Source organism: Balearica regulorum, chromosome 1 (genome assembly GCF_011004875.1).
Source record: "Balearica regulorum gibbericeps isolate bBalReg1 chromosome 1, bBalReg1.pri, whole genome shotgun sequence".
In the NCBI taxonomy this organism is placed as follows: Eukaryota; Metazoa; Chordata; class Aves; order Gruiformes; family Gruidae; genus Balearica; species Balearica regulorum.
Window position 1 is genome coordinate 184,534,508 of NC_046184.1, and position 20,601 is coordinate 184,555,108.

A 20,601-nucleotide genomic window follows, 5' to 3' on the forward strand; every position below is an offset into this window, starting at 1 on the left:
GATAAGGGCTCAATTAGGTCATGACTGAACTACTGTCGGTCAACTTCAGGAAACGTAAACACCGATCACACAGAATTTATGCACTTCTGATTAGGGATAACCTCGGCTACTACCAAATATGAATACTACTGCTACAGCAATGCTAGGCTCTCTTACTTCAGCCTAGACTACTTCAGGACATCCTATCTGGAGAATCCTCTACCAGAACAAAACCCATCCAAAATTAGAAATCAGTGAAGAATGTGAAACTTGTTTACAGAAAGGTATTGATGTTACTGCTCTATATCTGGGCTAGAGATACTTAAGACGATGGGTTTAGACAACCCTGTGAGCTGTATCTCCAGGCACTGACTGATACCATCAAAAACATAGTTAACAGAGACACACAAGATATGTTTCCTTTGTTTAAAAGAAGATATTTTCTGAAAGCACATTAAGCATTAGCACACTTCCTCCTTTGGTTCGATAGAGCATGAATTTGTTACCTTTCAGAGCACATCACTAAATTCCTTTTTAGGAGAGAATTTTACAAAGGGGAAGGATGAAGAATGTGCAAGAGCTAAGCCTTATGTGGGGCTACTACAATTTTGTATAGCTAATTAAATTTATAATTGGTATTCCCACTTTCCTATTTCCATGGTTGCAAAAACATTTCAGGTTAGAAATTCATGCTACAAATTAATGTGATATTTAGACAGTGAGATGCTCATCCCAATTAAATATTTTATACCACACCAGAAAAAGTTCAATACATTTTCTTGCACTGTTTTCAGTGGTTTTTGTTAAAGAAATATAATGTATGTAAAAACACAATAAATAGTATGTATCTAAAATATAACATGTATGTAACTTATGTGACCACCTACTGCCAGATACCTCCACAGCAAAAACGGGACTGAAGGTATTAGTATAGCAAATTTCCAAGTTTCTTTCTCTGACATGCCTTTGTTTTTCCTGTCTTTCTGATCTGTATTCGGCAGCTCAGTGTTCAGACATTTGTGAGAACAAACATCATGCTGAACATGGGTTTGGAAGTTGAGCAGATGGGTGGATACAGCTCTCCTGCTGCAGCAATAAGGCCCATGAGGAAAGGAAGTTAAATCACCTCATCACTACTGGAGAACATTTTTCTTGGAGGAGCACTACTTGGCAGTGCCATTCTGTCTCAGTTTGCTGGCAATGCTCTGCATGATGCAATGGTGTAAGTTTAGCTGATGGGTTATCTATGCTAGAAGTCTGCAAAATCACGAGTGGTATGGATAGGGGAGAATCACCATGGTCCTTTGCCATGCCACAAAACCGAGCAAAGGAATGGAAACAGACTACACTTAAAAAAAAAAAAACCAAAAAAAAAAAACCCACCATAAACCAAAAAGAACGTCCCACATACACTGCTTGTCATCCTAAAGTACACTACAAAATGTATAACATTTTGCAGTAATTATTGTACACCAATGCCTTACAAATCCCTGGACACTTTGAAGTAACACTTCAGCATGACTCTGATCATGCCATCTACCTCATGAATTCTCAACTTCACTGAAAACCAGTAGTTAGTGAGACATGAGGCTGATGCATCTTTTCTAGTATTTTTTCTATCTGATGTAAGTGTCAAGACCAAACACACACATTTGCTGCGAAGTAACTGTTTTTCTAACCAGCAAGGGAGGAGGAAGGAGTGGGAGTAAGCAGAAGCACAACACGAAAGAGGGTATGAAAGCATCAAGCCAAGGAGGTTAAATGTCTGGCAGACAGCGGCTCCTTGTTTTGACCCACATAGCAGCCAATGTTAAGAAGAAAAGAACAAACAAACAAACAAAAAAATCAGTTTGAAATCCTCTTACGGTTGGTTATCTCGCAGTAGTGTGCATAGCATGGTAGTTTCCCCAGCAGCACTCTTGGGGCAGCTGCTGGTAAAGCTCTCCTCCACAGCAGTTTCAGTTCAGCTTTCTTACAGGAATCAGAGACTTCCCGACCCACACCCGTCCGCTACCAGATCTTGTGACACATGCAGGGTTCAGGAGGCTTCCCCAACATCTCCACAGGCCGATATGCTCTCTCTCACAGATAACAACTCCCAACATTTGGAAGTAGCGGCAAAAATGCACTCTTGTTCAGCAGGACTATGACTGGGTAGCAGAAGCCCTGTTTTTTCACAGGGGAACCTGTGAGAGTCCTAATGCTCTGATTCAGCCCTAGGATTAGTTCCAGAAACATAACTCTCTTGGTTTACTTTTCTTTTTTAAAATTTGTTGCAACAGCACCTCACATCTGCCTACACTGCATGACTCTTTTCCACTGCAGACATGAGCTTCAGGACCTCTGATGGGGTCCACGCTGAAGCAGGGTGGGCAAAAAAGGGGCAGAAGGTCTGACTAACACCACTTCATTACTCTTTGGCACAGCACTGACTCCGATGGAACACCACTCAGTGGATGCTGTGTATATGTTACATACCACAAATGGGACTAACACTTACTATAGCATACAGCGATTTAAAAAAAATTAAAATGAAATCATTCATATTGAAGTAAAAGCTAAAAACCCCTCCTTGTTCTCATCCCATATTCTGAGCAGATCAAGTATCTTTAGTTGAAGCTAAAGAAGAGCTAATTAAAGTACTTCAGGATTCACAATAACAAAAGCTCTATAGCTTGTATTGCAATTCTGTTCTGAGGAGGAAACTATAAAGAGAACAAGTAGAGATTCATGTTTCCTGTGGGATAAAAGCCATCACTTCTACTTCTCCAACATCATTAGTGTCTAAGCACCAGTATCTGTGCTCACATTAGCCAGTAAGAATACACTTTATCTGTACTTCTAGCTGAGCCCTCTCCGTTATTTTGACCTGACACTCAGAATGGTTCCAGACACCCACAGGGGAGGCGAGAATGCCGCTCACTGCTCCCCTATTCCATGATGCTGTTCTCCAGTAGCATCTTACCTTTTTTCTTCTTTGGTTGTTCAAACTCTGGAGTCTCTGGTGATTCAGCGTAAGGGTCTGGGGCTTGGTGAACTTCCACCACCTCAGGAATCCCATCAAGCGTGACTGACACGTGTGTAATAGGAGCCACCATATCATCATCTTCAGTTGTGCCAAACATAGTTGCTTAAGGGAAAGGGACAATAGGAATATTTTCACACAGCCACAAGGACTTTTAAAAGCTTTTTTTTTTTTAAGAGCAAAAATGTAAATATAGAATAAAATAAAAATATGACGCTTAAGGCCTTCATGGAAGACTAATTCATAATGCAATATATGTGCCGACATTTTAGACAAGCAGAAGCACTATTAAAATAGAATAATTGAATGATACAACCCACTCCCTCAAAAAGCACATTTGGTGATCACACATTTTTTTTTCATATTTAAGGCAATCTGCAGATGTAAGCGTATATTCTTTTATCTTGGCAACATAAACAGACTAATCCTCTATCAGCCAAACAAAACACTGCAATCTAAACCATCCAACTTCATTCGCCCTTTCCCTCTGTAATGTTTGATTCTTTCCTTACCTGTTCAACACTGGCATAGCAATGAAATCCTTCATTGCATACAACACTGGATATCCGACATCCAAACTATGTATGTAAAGTCTACCTGGAAGCAAAATAATCTTACCAATTCCATGCAACCATGCTGCACTGAATCCCTCCTTCTTTCACAAGTAAGCAAGGCAAATACAGATTGGATTTGCTCTCATAAAAAACTTACCTATTCTTTTTTCATCCAACATAGGACCAGGGGAGTCCATATTGAGAAGTGCTTCAGCAGCCTCGATTGTTTCCATTGTTTCATCTCCATTATGACAAGATGCTTCGACTAAAAGCAAGAGAGAAAAAGCAATTCTTAACAAGCTACAAACTGGACTTAGAGCTTAACATGATATTTATTCCTATTTCATTTCTAGAAAAAAAAAACAAGGTAGTAAACACGGTCTTCTATTAGCTGAGCCGTAACTGTTAGCTGGGGAGAAAATGCACACTGCTATCATTTCACTTATTTAATGCACTACATTCTTCAGATTGTATGTATTAAAAAAAACCAAAACAAAACCAACACAAACCATTTGTTTCTGCCTCATCTTTCTAACCCCTCTCTTTGCTGATCAAGCATATGCATTAAAACACAACACCCATGAACCCGAAGAAATATCACTACCACAAACAATATTCCAGACAGTATCCATTTAAACCCCCAATATTGCTACTTTCTTCTTACGTTGGTCCAAAAGAAGTGAATTTCATAATTAAGAGATGCTCACCAAAAATATTGTGTCATTTGGCCTGGAGGACAGACAAGAAAATATTCCACAACTTCTGTTAGAGAGTATATGATCTAAAGGTGTAACTGAATCCTCAACCATTCAAATCCATGGGGATTAGAGGTAGGGCTAAGAGAGCAGGTTCCAGGAACACATGGGAAAGCAAACATAAAACACAAAAAGCAATACAGCGGGCTGGCAAACTTTTGAAAAATGTTGACTACTAGACAATCCCTCATTGACCTCATAAGGGTGGTCATTAGACAAATCCAAAGTTCTTGAACATTCATTTATAATTAAGCTCACCTGAAGCTACACACCAAAAAAATCCAATAAAGTATCATTTTGCAAAATAACAGCTGTCCAAGAAGGTAATATTGGTTTGACTGGAGGAGTACCTTACCAAAGGATTTTTTTCAAAATAATTGTAGCATGACAAATAAGTTAGATGTTAGTTCCAGTACTTGGTACTGTAAACCTTTAGAACTGTTTAACACACTCTTTTAGAAATTACTCTTTGTTGGATGGAAATGTACAGGCCAGGCTTCCTTACCCTTTCACACAAATTTGAAGCTATGTTAGGGAACTCACTTGCATCTATAAAAGCAGTACAAAAGGGTGTATTAGTATTCCCCTCCTTAGGACACCAATGAACCTCAGTTACTTTCTCAGTCTGGCAACGAGTCAGCTTCACGCCCTCTCTCCCTGCTTAGCTTTGAGGAATTTTGGGTGGGGCAGTCACACACAAAAAAACCAACCAAAAAACACCCCTGACAGAGCAAGCAAAAATGCACCATAAAACACAATGCAATGATCTTGGAACATTTCTTCTTTGCCTGAAAGCAAGGGGTTTATGCCAGAATTTCTATACTGTAAAAAAAAAAATCAAAATATCACAGTAACAACAAAGCACCCAGCTCACTAGCACTAAACAATCATGCAATTAAAAAAACAACCAAACAAAAAAAGCCCAGTTTCACCTCAAATATTTACAGCTTCAGCAATCGCATCATTAGGAGAGGGCAAAGATGAATGCAGACATCCATACATCAGCCCTCTGTCCTCCACCGAGCCGTGATTTACAGGCAGCACATGGAGCTCAGGAGAAGCCTGCTTACCTTCTGGATTCTTTCTTGACCTTAGTTAGTCCTACCATGCCCCAAGCCTCAGAGGCTCAGGCTTAAGAAAGAATAAAGTAGTTGGGCATTGGGAACCCCTGAGCCGCACAGCAACTCACCCTGTTGTCTACAGGACCCCCTCCACCCCACGTCTTACACGAACACTCAGTTAAGCATCTGCACCTCCTGGCTGACGTCTCCAAACAGGCTTAAGAAATGAGGAACGCAGAGCTGGGGAGGAGGACAGCATGAAGAGAAAAGGGGAGGTACTGAGTATGGACTAGGGACCTGGCTTGGGAAGCCATAGAGCGAGATGGGGCAGCAAACCGCTGACACTTTGGTCGTGCAGCTCGCAGGCTCAGGGGCTCAGCCGTGGAGCCCCTCAGCCCCAAGAGCCCAGCAGCATCCCTAGGGAACGCCCGGCCAGCTGAGGAGGAGAGTGAGCCCAGCGCAGCCCACACAGTCTGCAGGCACGCTCACGCTTGGCCCAGCAGTGCTGACTTGGTCGCTTCTAGTTCTATCTGGATGGGAACTTTCGATAACATCTACTAGCATAACGAAGACCACGATAAGGATGTCACCCTAAATATAAGCACACGGCACTGCCAAAGCAGCTGTCATCAGCTGTGACTTCGTCTGAATGGACAGGAAGGTAACCTGCCACAATCCAGCTCAGCTGAAGCCATTGACTAGGGCTGGTTTACGCTGCCACTTAATTTTAAAATCCAGCAGTGGTACCCCTGGTTCTCAGTGCTGCAGGCAGGGAGGAGGCAGCAGCTGCTGTTTGCTCTTTCCTCAGCAAGAGCGGTACAAGGAGCAAACCCTCCCACTTGCTTTCAGGCACTGACGTGACAGAGCACAGTCAATTCTTCACTCTGAGTAATGGCAGGTGAGGCAGAGGTGGCCAGCTGTTACACCATGTGGCTAAAAATCAACCACCCATATCCAAGACTAATGAAAGGAACTTATAGTCACATAAATAAAATAAAATATAATTTGATACTCTCAAAAAACATAAGGAGTGCCAGCTATCTGTCTATCCACAGATACAGAATGGCAAAAGTGAGTTTCTTAATCACATTAATGCCCTTGCTAACACCCTTCAGGCCTCTTCTTAGATTATGACTTCACAAGGTGGTTTGAGCCAAATGAGTATTTCCCTGTTACTGAAAAAACAAGGGCTGTGGTTCTTCCTCCCATCTCTGCCCCTGGTTTGTAATCCAAACCCCTGTCACGTAACACAAGCCAGGCTTCACGCTTTTTTTTGATCAGGCAGCGAGATAATTTAGCTTTATAAAATGGCTGAAAAGTTTTTTGGGTTTTGCTGGGTTAGCAAGTTGAATTAGAAGAACTCAAGAGCTAACACAAACAAGGTGTAGGGTACTGCACAGAGCAGATCAAGCTCCTGTCTGTCCTACTAGCAGCAAGAAGCTAATTTGCATCACTTGAGACAGTGCTCAGAGATAACCAACTTAACTACCAAAGGCAAGTTGGTGTGTGTTATTTTAGTTCTTCTCTTAATGTTGCAAAAGGGTATTCCAATCTCTGGCAGTTATGACAGTCACAAATTTAAGAAGAATTGGGATGAAATAGCTTTTTTGTTACACTTTGGCAAAGTCACAGCTGGAAGAATGGCAGTGGTGGAGGTCATTTCTGAGAAGCATCAGATTTCAAATGTTATCTTAAATAGGTAGAAATTAAAAAAGAGGAAAAAAGGGGGGAAGAGAGAAGGAAAGAAGGAAAAAAGGAAAAAAGAAAGGGGGAGAAGGAGAAAAAGAAGGGCGAAAAAGGGGGTGGGGGAGAAAAAGGAAAACCACACCCAAAAGTAACTTCATTTTTTTCCCAGGGTACTCTATACGTTCTTGTTTATCTGAGCAAGCCACAAACGTAAGCCTCTGTATCTGCACGCCAATTACAGCGCAGTTCCTGCGAATCCAGGTTCGCTATGAATCAGCGCTCGCCGTTAGTGCAAGGCTTGCCCAAACACAGCTTTCTGCTCTGCTCACCTGCTGGAGAAAGAAAAACTACGCCTCATGCTGTGAGCTCCCGGCCTCAGTCCAAAGTCCTGCTTTCCCTACTCATGCCTAGCCTATCTTTGAGAGCCTTACACCACTTTCCGCAGTCCCATCTCGCTCTTGTCGCTTCCCCAGTGGCCGGCAGCTCCGGAGAGCGGACAACGCAAGTCCTCGTCCGAGCCAAGATAAGGACTGTGCTAGCCACAGCTGTATTTAAATTCAGTGTTGGTTTTACTATCAACAAAAACAGGGACCACAGAGCCTCAAAGTAACGTCAGAAGAAATCTAAGCTTGCTGAAAGTAGCAAGAGATCCGTTAAACACAGACGGAGCCCCCTTTTGCAGAATAGCTGGCTGTTAAATTTAAGCAATTGCTTTTTAATATCAACTCTGAGCTAACTGTTAACTGACACTGGAAAACAGAGTTTAAGACAACTGGTATTTCGGGAAATCTACATATCATTCCATGTTCTTTTCTTAAATATGGCTTTAAAATTTGTAAGGAAAATTATCTCATTCAGGAGCTGTATGAAAAGACGCTCACTGTTTTAACCAGATGCTACGTGCAGCAGTGAATGATTTCTTTATGAAGTAACTGAAACCTTACCCCCTCTTTTTTTTTCTTTTTTTCTTTTTTTTTTTTTTTACAATTGGCATCTCGTCAACTCAAAATCCTTACGGATTAACACTGAAGTTCAGTTTCCACCCAACTAATCCTTTGGATTTCTTTGTAGCATCATAAACAATCATCGAAGATGCTGGGTTTGTGCCGGACTGCAGCACCTAACATCTCTTTGCCTTCATTCTCCTACCTGACCAAGCTGGGCTTGGGCCATGAATGCTAGAGCTTCGCCCAAAGTACAAACTAAACACTATGGAACATCAAAATGCTGTAAAATAACTTCTGAACTGGTTATTAAGCACCATTATCGATCTATGAAAATGCACATTTCCATGCTCCCGATACAGACTAGGACATGGGGCATCTAAACACAAATTTTCTGTCCCTCCTCCCTCATCCCCCCAAACTGTCTCAGTGCAGCCGCTTCCCTTATCTGATCAAACCAATAACAGAACAGGTGAACCACAAAATGACAGAGTTTGATTAACTCTTATTTTTCTAAATTAAACTGAAGAGACATGGTAAAGTTAAAAAAAAAAAAATTATATTTTTTTCAGGAAGTTACATAATCCAATTAGTTCCTCCTTCCTATGAATCTTATAACCGTAATTAGTTACATTAGAAAGATACATAAAGTGTAACAAATTGTGCCATCTGACAAGTTGGGCTAGAATTTATTCTGCACAAAACATTATCGCCTGTATTTTTCAGAGCAGAAAACCCCAAAATTCAATATTCCCTTTAGAGATAAAGCTTCATTCAAAGCCAATGCTCCAATTTATTTTGTTAATCACCCTTTGCTACATGACGGTTAATCACTTAAAAGTCCCATAATATTGACAACAAACTGACCATAAAAATTGTCCTTTCAATTTTTCCAGGGAAAAGTGCTTTCAGAGAGGAGGGTGATAAGGCAGGTCTGCCTATTCATTACAAAAAAACCTACGTGTGTTAACATAACTAAAAAGCTGGATGTTAGTCTTCTTTCAGCAGTTTCATGTGAAACAGATGCTGTTCTTACAGTTTTCTGCAGGTTATAATTTATACTATAGGTAAGTAATCACTGCTGTGCAATAGCTGTGGTTTTGAAGGGCTGAAGCTACATTTTATAGATGGAAAAACCTACCAGCATCCATCATTCTGCAGACAGATCCCTAAAAACTAATTGCTTCAGTTTCAGGAGACCTACTACGAATTTGTTAGATTAGGAGAAAAGAGAAGCTTAACATATGACATAAAACAGTAACGGAAAAACTAGTAACATTCACTGAAAAACTAGTAACTTAAAAAATAAATTCCTACATATTTCTCAGTAATGTTTAGTCACAAATGATGATGGTTTGAGTTTCATTTTGCTGTGAACTTCAGCCTCATTAATATTTTAACGTGGAATTAGTAGTGTCTTTATAATGTCTGATCCTTTCCCAAAGACATAACGTGGAACTGACTGAAAAGACTGGTACAAACTTCAAAGAGCAAAACAACGCATTTCACTGTTGAGAGCAAACATGCCCCATGGGGGGGGGGGGGAAATCAAGACAGGAACTTCAAAGAAGGGAGGAAAAAAAAAAAGAAATCAGCTGAAAAATAGAGTAGGTGGGAAATTTCAGTTATGAGTAGCCCCATTTCAGAGGCAGCCTACAGCAAGCCGTGCTTGAACCTGGTCTCTCCCGTGGCAGACTTGCAGTTCAAGCGGGCAGCTGCAGCCACAGCTGATGCTTGCCTGCAGCGGGCAGGAGGGTGATGGGGGGCTTCTTCCCCGCTGTCCTCTCCTCACCTCCCACGGGGTGCCTTCGCACCCCCGGGCCGTCGAATTCTGCCCCTACTTGAGTCAGGCAGGATGGCTCCCTGCCAGAAGCTGGGGGCTGAGCTGCCAGCTCTGCCCTTCTTGCATCCTGAGCAGGAGCCTTCAGCAGCGGCGCTGGTCCCTGCCCGGCCTGGGCTCATCCAGCGCTGCAAAACCAGGCGCTTTCTTTTCCAACGAAACCCACAGCACTCACAGTAGCTAGCGGGATGGAGAGTGTGAAACAGGTAACTAGTTAAAGTCTCCTTCATAACAATAACCTCTGCAAAGTGGCAGCTCAGGTTTTCTAAGGACTTTGCCTTTAAAGAAAACCAGATTGCTTGAACTACAATGGATGATGGGAACAATACCGTACTTGTCTGCCTCCGAAGTATCCCAGAAACCCTTGGACACCATCGGTTACAAGGATTACATATTTTCAGTCTCTGGCAGCAATTTGCAAACCCTTCTCATGTGACCAGCAACAAAAAAAATGTTAATAGGAACATTCACAAAAGTGGAGTTTCACAATTACTCATGCAAGTAAAAATTCACTGTGATATATTGTGTGTGAATATGGATTCATAAAAACGATCCACTATGAAAAATTCACACGGCCGCACTAAATGGTGCTTAAGTAACACACTGAGGAAATGCCAGTTGCAGTGTGAATAATTAATATGAATAGCAAGTGAATAGTTGGCAAGAGATCTCAACTTGAAATAATGTTTAAGTATGTAAAACCTTCTTGAATAATCAGCTAACTTATTCGTATGGTCACAGTCTGTTCACAGATAATTCACTACTAAGAAAAAAAAAAGGAGCCATATTTATCAGATAAAACCATTTACTGAGAACAGCTCATGTCAATTTACACTATGAACTGTTCCTCATGTCAAGTTTTGTTGAGCTTTTGTTTTGCTTTTGGTGGTAAAAGATTGTATCAGAGTATGCCTTTGGAAATAATGTCAAAACCAGGATTGAAACCAGCAAGCTATCTCCAGCCCTGGAGACAGGCCAGGTATGGAGCCTGATGGCTGAAAGAAGACACAGAAACAAGATCCTCACTCTGTGAAGTATCTACCCCACCTTTCAGACTCGTTCTACAAAAATGCTTCAAATGCATGCGTTCAATGGAGTTGTTTTTTAAAAAAAAAAAGTGACAGATCTTCGAGCTTGCCTCTTGAGAATTGTTTTCTCTGTGGGGCTACCTTTTCTAAGAGAATTTACATCTGTATTTTAAGCGTTAATCATTAGGAGAGATCCAAAATGAATACTGCGCTGAGCATACTTACACCAGTAAGTCACGCTAATGTGCACATTTTATGCCTAATTGTATACCCTCAGGAAACTAAAAATAGTACATCTACTCAAGCAGCATATTCCTGCTTTTTGGTATGCACTTTACTTAGGTACATACCAACCATTAAGTAAGAGCAAAAAAATCCTGTGAAGAGCAAAGAAAAATCTCATTGGTACTCAGAGCAGGACTCTGTCTTAATCTCTGTTGATGGATGAAACTCTTCACTGTTATCAGCTGTGCAGCTGGGATTGCAGGCCACCTGCTTATGGTATTAATGCCATTTTCTCTGTCTTGTACATAATTAACAGCATTCAATACAACTATAATTTCGTTTCCTGGGGGTTTTTTTGTCATTAAGCTTTTTTCCACCATTAGCTACAGCCACCTTGGTGCAAAAACATGGCACAGAAACATTTTTATTGCCAACCTGTGAGGGTGATATCATCATCTTCTATAATTTGCTCTTCTGCGACGTCCAGAGAGCTCTCAGTGATCATGTCACTAGGTTCATCCACACAGGTTAAGCCAGAGTAGTTGTGTAGGAGGTCTGCACTAGGAACATGCTCCACGATGACAGCAGGGAAAATAGATGGATCACCAAGCTGGGGGGATGGAAAAAAAAAATAATAAAATAATGGTAGTTAGACTGCATCCAATCAAACCACTTACTGATTAATACAACAGACCTATACTACACCTCTTGAATATTAGGTCATCAGGAGAGAATACCAAAGAACAAGATGATTTTAGCACATAAAACCAAGTAGCAGCAGTGTTCTGCTATGGGCCAGAGACTGAATATTACTGTAGTGGTCTAATATACTAACTTCACTCCAGTAGGTAATACCAGACTCCCACGACAGCATTTTGCTGGATAAAAGCTGACAATACAGAGGAGTGGCACAGCACAGTAAACTCTGCTGGCAATAATACTGGGCAAGCAGCTTGCTGCAAGCACCCTAATCTTTTGCTCTTCCCGTCAAGCTTGGGGAGGAGTCCAGTGGCTGTCAGGACTGGACAAAGCTTTCACAGGCACCACATTTCCCATGAGACACTAGTTGAAGATCACTGTTTTAGGAGATAGTTGCTACAAGAGCAAAGGGTGTAACGCGGGGTGCTTGATACACGTGCCGTAGTACTTTACCTCTCTAATTCTTATAGCTTTAGTCACTTTACATTACTCCCCTCTGCTTTCCTTCCTAAGTCCACTGTCAGACATCATCCTTCTGACTCAATAGTTATTTTGCATCAGATACAGAAGAAAAGAGACAGCTGGGAAAATAGAAATCAAGCTGACCAGTAATAATAATAAAGTGCACACTCTCTGAAAAGGGAACCATTCAACAGGAAGAGGTTTTCAGAAAATATCATTTACTACAGACACAGTATTTTCCAAAGCCAGTCTTCTGAAGTGTCATTTTGCAGGAAGAAAGTCATAGGTGATCATTGCAGAGTAGGCTCAAAGAAAAGTCTAGTGTAACTCTAAGGCTCTCTCACTATAAAAATAAATCACACTACAAATGTGGTAAGCTTAAAAACAAGAAAACAAACCAAAAAGTTGCTAAAATGTGTTTCTAAGAAAACCCGTATATGTGTATTTTGTCTTACCCTCCACAGAAGAGCACAGATATGCACAGATCAAGCAGGATTTTTATTTAACCACACAAGAAAAAAAAACACAACACATACGATCATGAGCTTGCTTAGAGATTGCTCATGTCTCACAATCTCGCCACTATGCACACTGCCTCCAAAGGAAAATGGTATCAGAGCTATTGGCTCAACACAGGCAACAGCTACAGGAGTAAGCCTCTCCTAGGCAAGAGTCTGGAAGGTAAGTACTGAAAGTAGAAAGTACAATTAGAAGTTTTAAAAGGCAGTAATTACCACTTTAAATTGCTCTGTGTTTTGTAAAACATGTCTCAGTAACAACTGTGGTAAAGGACAACCAGGAAAAAAGGAAGGAAAAAAGGAAGAACTGAGAAACAAAACTAGTATTTCTTTGGGCTTCTATCATGGACAGCCTGCTAAACAAAAAAAAACCCAAATGCAAAACCCCCACAAATAACCTACCTACTCTACCAAACAGAAGCTTCAAAATAGAATATCATCTACAAGATCAATAAAAATGAACAACGGGCAGACTAGTTAAAGCCCTCTCGTGCAATCATGTTGCCAGATGAGTGGCGTACATCGAGTCAAGCAATGGGACAGCTTCTACTCCACACTTTTGTGGCGACCTCTCTCCAAGGCTGCGTCTTGCCAAGAAACCAGGAACCACTGGTGGCCACAGGTCCCTGCTGTTCCTCAGAAAGCATCGTGTTCACATTGCACATCCTGTTTGTTTCCTGACCCTATCATCCCAGATCCTATTTGCTTCCAGGCTAGGGTAAACAAATAGATTTGATTAAATAAAAGCTAAGTCAGTAAAAATGATAAAGCACTGCAAAGAAAGAAGAAAAATAAAATACTGTGTGCATTAAAAAAGGTTTTATTTTCAACAATACATTCCAGAAACTAGAAGGAAGATGATCTGTTGCAACTTCACTAGCAATACAAAATTCATGCTACAAAAATAGTTTAAGAACCTGAATTTCAGTAAAATGCCACTGTACATAACTTTTGGGATATATAGTACGCCTATATGTAATGACATTAAAAAAAAAATTGAAAAAAGATTACATACGACACTCCGCTCAGGCTCCTGTCACCTGCAAGCTTTGCAAGTACCTGTTCAATATTTTCCTGAGCAGTTAAGAACTATGGATTTAGGTAGGGAAGATGCAAGTAAGACAATTTCAGCAGTCTTATCCTGCTCTAGCTCACAGACGCTAGGGGTCAAGTACCTCTCACTAATGTCTGGACTTGAGTGGGTAACCCCTGATTTCTCTCTGTCAGCTCTGAAGGAAATGGGTATTTCCAGGGCACAATTTCCCTGCCCAGTTTTAGGCCTTTGTGCTATGATAGGATGAATCATGCCCTAAAAATGCCTATTCCTTTCCATTGACTATAAAAGGGTGGAGGCGTTTGGGTGTCTATTTATGATGTCAGCGTCTGTCTCCTACACACTCATCGGCAAATGGCCAGCTGCCCCCCCCCCCCCCCATCTTCAGAGCAAAGCACTCTCTCCTCCCTATTCCCACCACTGCACCAGCTCCATAGCTACAGCGTCTGCAGCAACGTACTGAGTGCCCGCGCTTAGGATAAGCCTCATGTTAGCTCCTTCTGGATAAAAAAAATACTCTGGCTCAGCACAGTCCTTCTCTAATGACTGACGTTCATGTCACTGACTTGGCCTCCGAGAGGCAAAACCCCTCCGCATCTCTGTTATTCTTCAGTGGGGACAAGTCACCAAAAACTGTTTCAGAATAATAAAGGAAACACAGATAAACCCAACCAATTGTCACATATTATCAGCTCAGTTTCTCAAAGCCCTATTTATATTATACCCTACTCATCACTCTGCTGTGAAACATTTACTACAACAGCCCAACCATCCGTTTGTTACCGACACACACTTTGCTGCTGACCAAAATGCTTCCCGTGGTACTGGATAGTGCTGCTGTCACACATTTCAGCAGGAGTGGGGTTGATCCGTACAATCAGACGCGATCTGCTCTGCAAGGTAAAACTGTATTTTGACCATGTCTAGAAACAGCCATCATATACACACTCTGACACAGTCATGGTGTCTGTCTACAGGCAGAGAAACCCCCATGGCAGGGGAATACCTGGTCGCTTGAACTTGGTGCCGAGAAGCTTGCTGACACACTACGCCTCCGAAAGACAAGAGACGAACAGAAAAGCATTCACTCATGGTAAGACACTTTACATGTGGTTTTCTTTAAATTAGTAATGGTTTTGAACTGGAAGAGTCAGAGTAAACATCACTTCTCGTGACCTTTTATTTTAAAAAAACTGTTGTTACACCTGCTTCCAACTCATACCTTACAGAGGTACAATGTATGGATTTTCTTTCCTGCCATGGTCGTGAAAAGGAAAGCCTGGAACAAATATATAATATGCTTTCAGAGAGAAAAGCATTCATGCAACTGCAAACAAATCTAATTTGGAATGCATTTTTGTGAAAACTGTCATCACTTTTTTTTTTTTTTTTAACAGTATTTGTGATTGGTTATGATTTCATTAACAAGCATTTAATTCAGTTTTAAAAGCTACTACTAAAGTATGCTGATGTATATATGACTGTTGAGAGGTAAAACCTCACCTGACTACTTCTGTAATGTTCTTGATGTCATTGAAAGTGCCTGAATCCCAATTGGGAGCCAAGCTAAAACTTTCTGTAGCTCTCTTGGAAGACACAGGAATAACTTTGTACACATTTAGAACTGCAGAAAAGCCTTTGTTTACTACGGCTCCCTTTGATGGTAGCATGTAATGTGAATTACACACAGGGAAAACATTAAATTAAGGACTAGAAGGTAATGATTCAGTTAAGACAAATTACGTTACCTCTCTAATAGTAAGATCACAAAATAACTTATTTCTAATACAAAGATGGTTCTACATGCACTAACAAAAAGGAAGAGTGCAAAGTATCCCAAAATTAAAAAAACAGACCCAAATTAAAGTGTCAGCACTGATTTTCAAGAAATCAATACATAAATCCACAGAAGAACAATTTGTCTATTTTTTTTTTCCTTTTGCCTGCTTCTGCTGCTTCATCTTTCTCACGCAAAACTTACTTAATATATGACACCCTAGCTCTGCCAAAGTTTTGGCTTGGCTTCAATGCATTTCCCAAGTCTGCTGGATACATAAAGGAGTTAAGCTACTACTGAAATCTTCCCAAGTCTCCGACACCAAATTCCTCGCTGTAGTTTATCAACAAACCAGTCCTGTAGACTGACCTTTAACAATTCAGAGGAGTGCAAAGCTTCAGACAGATGCTGAAGTCCATGGAAGGTCCCATGAGCAGGTCCTTCAAAGCATCGGTCATGTTCCACGGCCCCCTGAAAACTGAACCCTGCCCTCCCCTGAGGGTCAATGGCAGCAATCTGCCTTCCTGCTCTCAAATTCTCCTTGGATGTTCGACAAAGTGTTTCTTTTTTTCCTCTAAGATTTTTCTCACCAGCTGTCACCAACTGACAGAAGATGAAAACAGCATCTTGCTTATGGAAATAGAAAATAAGGAAGGGGATTTCTTCTGCTCTGGAGGTACTGTCCTCTCATACTACAAGTTCTCTAAGGAAGAAAATTTGTTGTCGCAGGAATATGGTGACTAGCTTCTAACTGGTATGGAACAAATTTTATGCAAGTGAGCAATGGGTAGGAAGAAAGGCACGCAATAGATAGGAGCAGGGAAAAATTACATGGAGGGAAAAAAAAACCCCTCAGTGAAAAAACTGGCTTTTTAACAGAGCAACAGAATTCAGACTTGCAATACATTTGGCCATTTATTTAAAAAAAACCCCAACTAAACGAAACCAGGCAAAGCGACCTTGGTGACTAGAAAATAGGCTTCAGTTTTCTCTTGCTGAAGTTCCTGTGACAACTGTATAGGCAGCCTTGACTTTAAAGGCATTCCCACAGACAGTATCTGAGAAATTACCAGGTTTCACAGAGGGATGCTGAAAGCTGATAAATGCCGCTTGCTTTCCTGGGGAGACAACCTCATTATGGATCTCACATCATTTCCTGAGAGTCTTCATAAAATTGCAAGTGGGTAAGGGGGGACTTGCTGCAGGAGCTGAAAATAGCCAAAAAAATGTAGACTTTGGCCTTGCCCAGGTGACTTAATGTTTCAGAAAGCCCATGGCAACATCAGGGAACGCAGAAGAGCAAACCAAGGCATGAGAAGGTGGTGCAGAAGTCACTGCCCAACCTCACGTTTGGACCCCTCTTCCTCAGAAGAAGGGAAGAGAGAAACACCCCTCAGAGATACAGAAGGCATCTTCAGGCACAGGTTACTACACGTGTCAGAGCCACCTGAGAGAGCACCTGTTGGCACAGAGTAGTCAACTTAATGGTTGCGATAATTCAGCATGTCCCTGGCACCACTTAAAACTTCCTAGTATGGATCCAGCCTCTGTGGCTGCTTTTATTCAGCTTTTTAAATCAAGATTGTCTTGATCAAATATCATGTTAACTGTAAGTTAACAAGGCCTAAATGAAAAGACATTGAGAGGAGAAGCTGCAGACAGGAAGCAAAGCAGTTTTAGGCAGTGGCGCTGACTCAGCCAAAGCCTGCAGGAACTCCTGTCCAGTTTTACATGTACAGTCTCTCACTCAAAAAAAAAAAAGAAAAAAAAAGAAAAAAAAAAGAAAAAAGAAAAAAAGAAAAAAGAAAAAAGAAAAAAGGAAAAAGAAAAAAGGAAAAAGAAAAAAGGAAAAAGAAAAAAGGAAAAAAAGGAAAAAAAGAAAAAAAAGAAAAAAAAGGAAAAAAAAAAGAAAAAAAAAAAAGGAAAAAAAAAGGGGGGGGGAGCAAACCCTCCATTTAACCAGAACCTCTGTCATGTAGCAGCAGCCAGACAGGTTATCAGTAGCATTAGTGCAAGCCACTTGTTCCCTTCTCAAAATTACAAGGATATTTTCATCCCATTTCTTCCTCACCATACATGCACAACGCGATAAATGAACCCTCCAAGAAAAAAAAAAAATTCATTATTTTCTAAACTGAAAAGGATAAAGCTGATAAGAGAGAGCCTTTCCCGTTCACACGGGGCCACGTGATCAAGTCCCTCCCACTAGCGTGTGCCACTGGCTGAATGCTTACATTTGCAAATGCACTGATCATAATTTACGGTTGTTTAACCAAGACTTAAAATTAAAAAGAACAGCCATGAATTATGACTTCCCTGAAACACTGAGCGTAGCTGCCATCTAGACCCCAAACCTCTCCCTGCAGCTGTTCCATGTCCCAACAGCTCCTGGCACAACACAGCTCCAGGCAAAGCTTTGACAAGAAGAAAAGTAACAAAGTTCTTTTAATGCCAGCTTTTGGAGGCATCTCAAAAATAGTTATCTGAAGACCAGTTAACTGACACCCATGTAAAAAGACATCACCTTTTGTATACTGATGAAGCTCAAAAAAAGCTTTTTAACAACACAGAGCACTTCCAGAGCTAAAATTTTTGCAAAGAACACACGCTGCGTCATCTATCCCTAAACAGTTTGTCTGTCCAGAACTAAGAAACTTGAGGAGTAGCAATAGTGATAGCTCCTACGTTGTAAGAATCAGATCAACCAGGTATACACATAATCAATCTTTTGCAGTTAATGTTACAGTATAAATCCTTGTCTGAGCTAAACCTCGCTCCAGCTTCCCAGATCTTTCCCTGTGCAGGATTCCTTTTCTACAAGTGAGTATTTAAGATCTACCTTTGTGCAGCCAGCTAGCTGGTTACCTGTATCTTTGATACCCGAACTAAGGTAACCCAGTGATTTAAGTGGAGCTTGCATCTGATCGTTTGCAGTGATGGACCTTCTGCTATGCACTCTCTGTCTTTGGCCTTGCGCATCTTTTGATTTCATCGCCTTTAGGGTATGCTACAGGACGCCTTCTTTCTTTAGGCTTAATCTGGAGTAGGATTTATTGGGGTTATGAGATAAACGCCAAGGTTGAGTTTGTTTTGGGGCTGGTGAAAGCTCTGTTTAGGGAAGTTTTACTGTCTTGTTGAGTCCTTTTTAACATTTTTTAATTTTTTCAGGTGAGCATCTGAAGAAACTGCAAGAGGCAGAACACATCGCTAAACTGAAGAAACCCACATTTGCTTACATTATCCCTTCCAGAAAACACACTGAAGTAGCCCTCCTGATCCCATCTCTCCCCTCTCCCATTGCCTTGTAAAGTAAAACCAGCAATGAACAACAACAAACAGAGGTAATAAATAAGGTTTGTTTTCCACTATGTTTGTGCAATTCCCATATCTAAATCCCCAGGCTACCACAAGCTCTGGAAAAATACAGGGAAGGAAGTTACATTACTAGTTCCACCCAAAACTGAGTTAGCACTTTAGACAGACAACGCTCAGTTCATTGAAATGATCGCATGACTCTGACAGCAGAAACGGGCTACTGACCCAGCCAGGTATTAGGCCATACAGAAAACCCAGAGACAAGATTATAAAGTCAAAAGTATTTTTTAAAGAGAGGAAAGTAAATGCTTTTCACATTCACAAAAAGAGGAACAGTTGTCATGGCACTTCTCAGCCTTTTGAGAACTGTCTCTCTACAGTACCCAGACACCTAATTTCTTGTTAACAAATGCAAAACCCTACTATTAACCACTGCTTATCAAGGAGCTGACTGATTTTTACAATGAGAATCCTTCAGTGAAGCCTCAGGACTCACAGGATGTGGTTTAGATAATCAACACCTAACTGAGAGCCTCCTCACATAGAAACAGACGTATTTTCCCTGCAGGGTGAAAGAAACCAATTTAAATTACTTTGAAGCTTATTTCTGAATAGCCGGCATACAGTAACGCAATTTAGAAATCCAATCTGTAAAAAGCAGCGATCTGTAGTGTGACCATTACTTTTATTCAGAATTTTATCCTACCTTACACACTAGGAAAGTTAAAACTACTGTCAAATACCAGAATTTGGGGAATTCTGCATCACAAATGGATGGATTCTACTGGCACAAATCAGCGACACAGGAAAAACATTTTCGGAGCAGGATGTCTCTGCAATACTGCAGAAGTTAGAACATTTCAACCAATTTGTGTTCTGCCCGTGCAAGTTACAGGAAGCAACAGGAAGCTTTTGAAACAGCACAAAGATCTGCTGCAACAATAATGACCTCAATGTTTGCTTTTTTATGTTTTACACCATTTTTTTCCTCACGTTTTCATACTATTCCTAGCACCAACTTCTACAAATACGGTTTCTTACGCTGTCCCATACCTGCTGCTCATCCTCCATGACGTTGCTGGCAAATTCAAACACAAGCTCATTCTGCTGTACAACTGCTGCCATAATAACGCATTCCCAGGTCTCAGCTCCACATGCGAAGAAAAACGTTCTTGAACGTGAAAGAACAGTGTGTCACCAAGGTCCAGCTGGGCAGAAAGGCAGGATCACAAAACGAATCAAGTATCAGTGTTTGTATTTCTTAGATCATTGGTGTTCCTGGGTTCTTCTCTTCTCAAAGAGAAACAAACCAAGGGAAATCCTTTCCTGAGTTGTTCTTCCCACTTCGATAGCCTTTTTCACTGTGGAGGGGAAAAAATTAAAAAAAAGTTATAATTAAGAAATGATTGCTTTAACTATGTGAAATAATAGCAGCCACAGTAATGCTTGCCCCAAACTATAACTGTTCTATCTAACTCCAAGGAAGTCAGACACCTTTGTATCTTCAGAGGTGTTACTTTTACTGATTAATACATGCAAATTTTCATTCCCTTAAAAAGAAAACTGTTTCAGGAAGTAAGACATCAGTTTCAAAGTGCTTCATATTAAAAGCATGAGACTAAGAGAAAGTTTCAAAAGTTAACAAAAATAAAATCCATCTTTTGATTCATATACACAGT

At 40.9% G+C, this 20,601-nt stretch overlaps 1 protein-coding gene across 4 annotated transcripts in view; it reads right to left on the reverse strand.

The window, feature by feature from the left end:
• The window catches only part of ELF1 (E74 like ETS transcription factor 1), an 88,086-nt gene that overhangs the window by 17,880 nt on the left and 49,605 nt on the right, over positions 1-20,601 (reverse strand). For 3 of the 4 annotated variants that reach the window (XM_075741751.1, XM_075741752.1, XM_075741753.1), the window contains exons 2-5: positions 19,976-20,283; positions 11,533-11,707; positions 3,716-3,823; positions 2,945-3,109 (exon numbers count right to left, since the gene is read on the reverse strand). In XM_075741751.1, the coding sequence (XP_075597866.1) occupies positions 2,945-3,109; positions 3,716-3,823; positions 11,533-11,707; positions 19,976-20,047 (520 nt within the window). In that variant the 5' untranslated portion in view covers positions 20,048-20,283. The remainder of the gene's footprint in view (positions 1-2,944; positions 3,110-3,715; positions 3,824-11,532; positions 11,708-19,975; positions 20,284-20,601) is intronic. The other variant, XM_075741754.1, reaches the window with a different exon arrangement.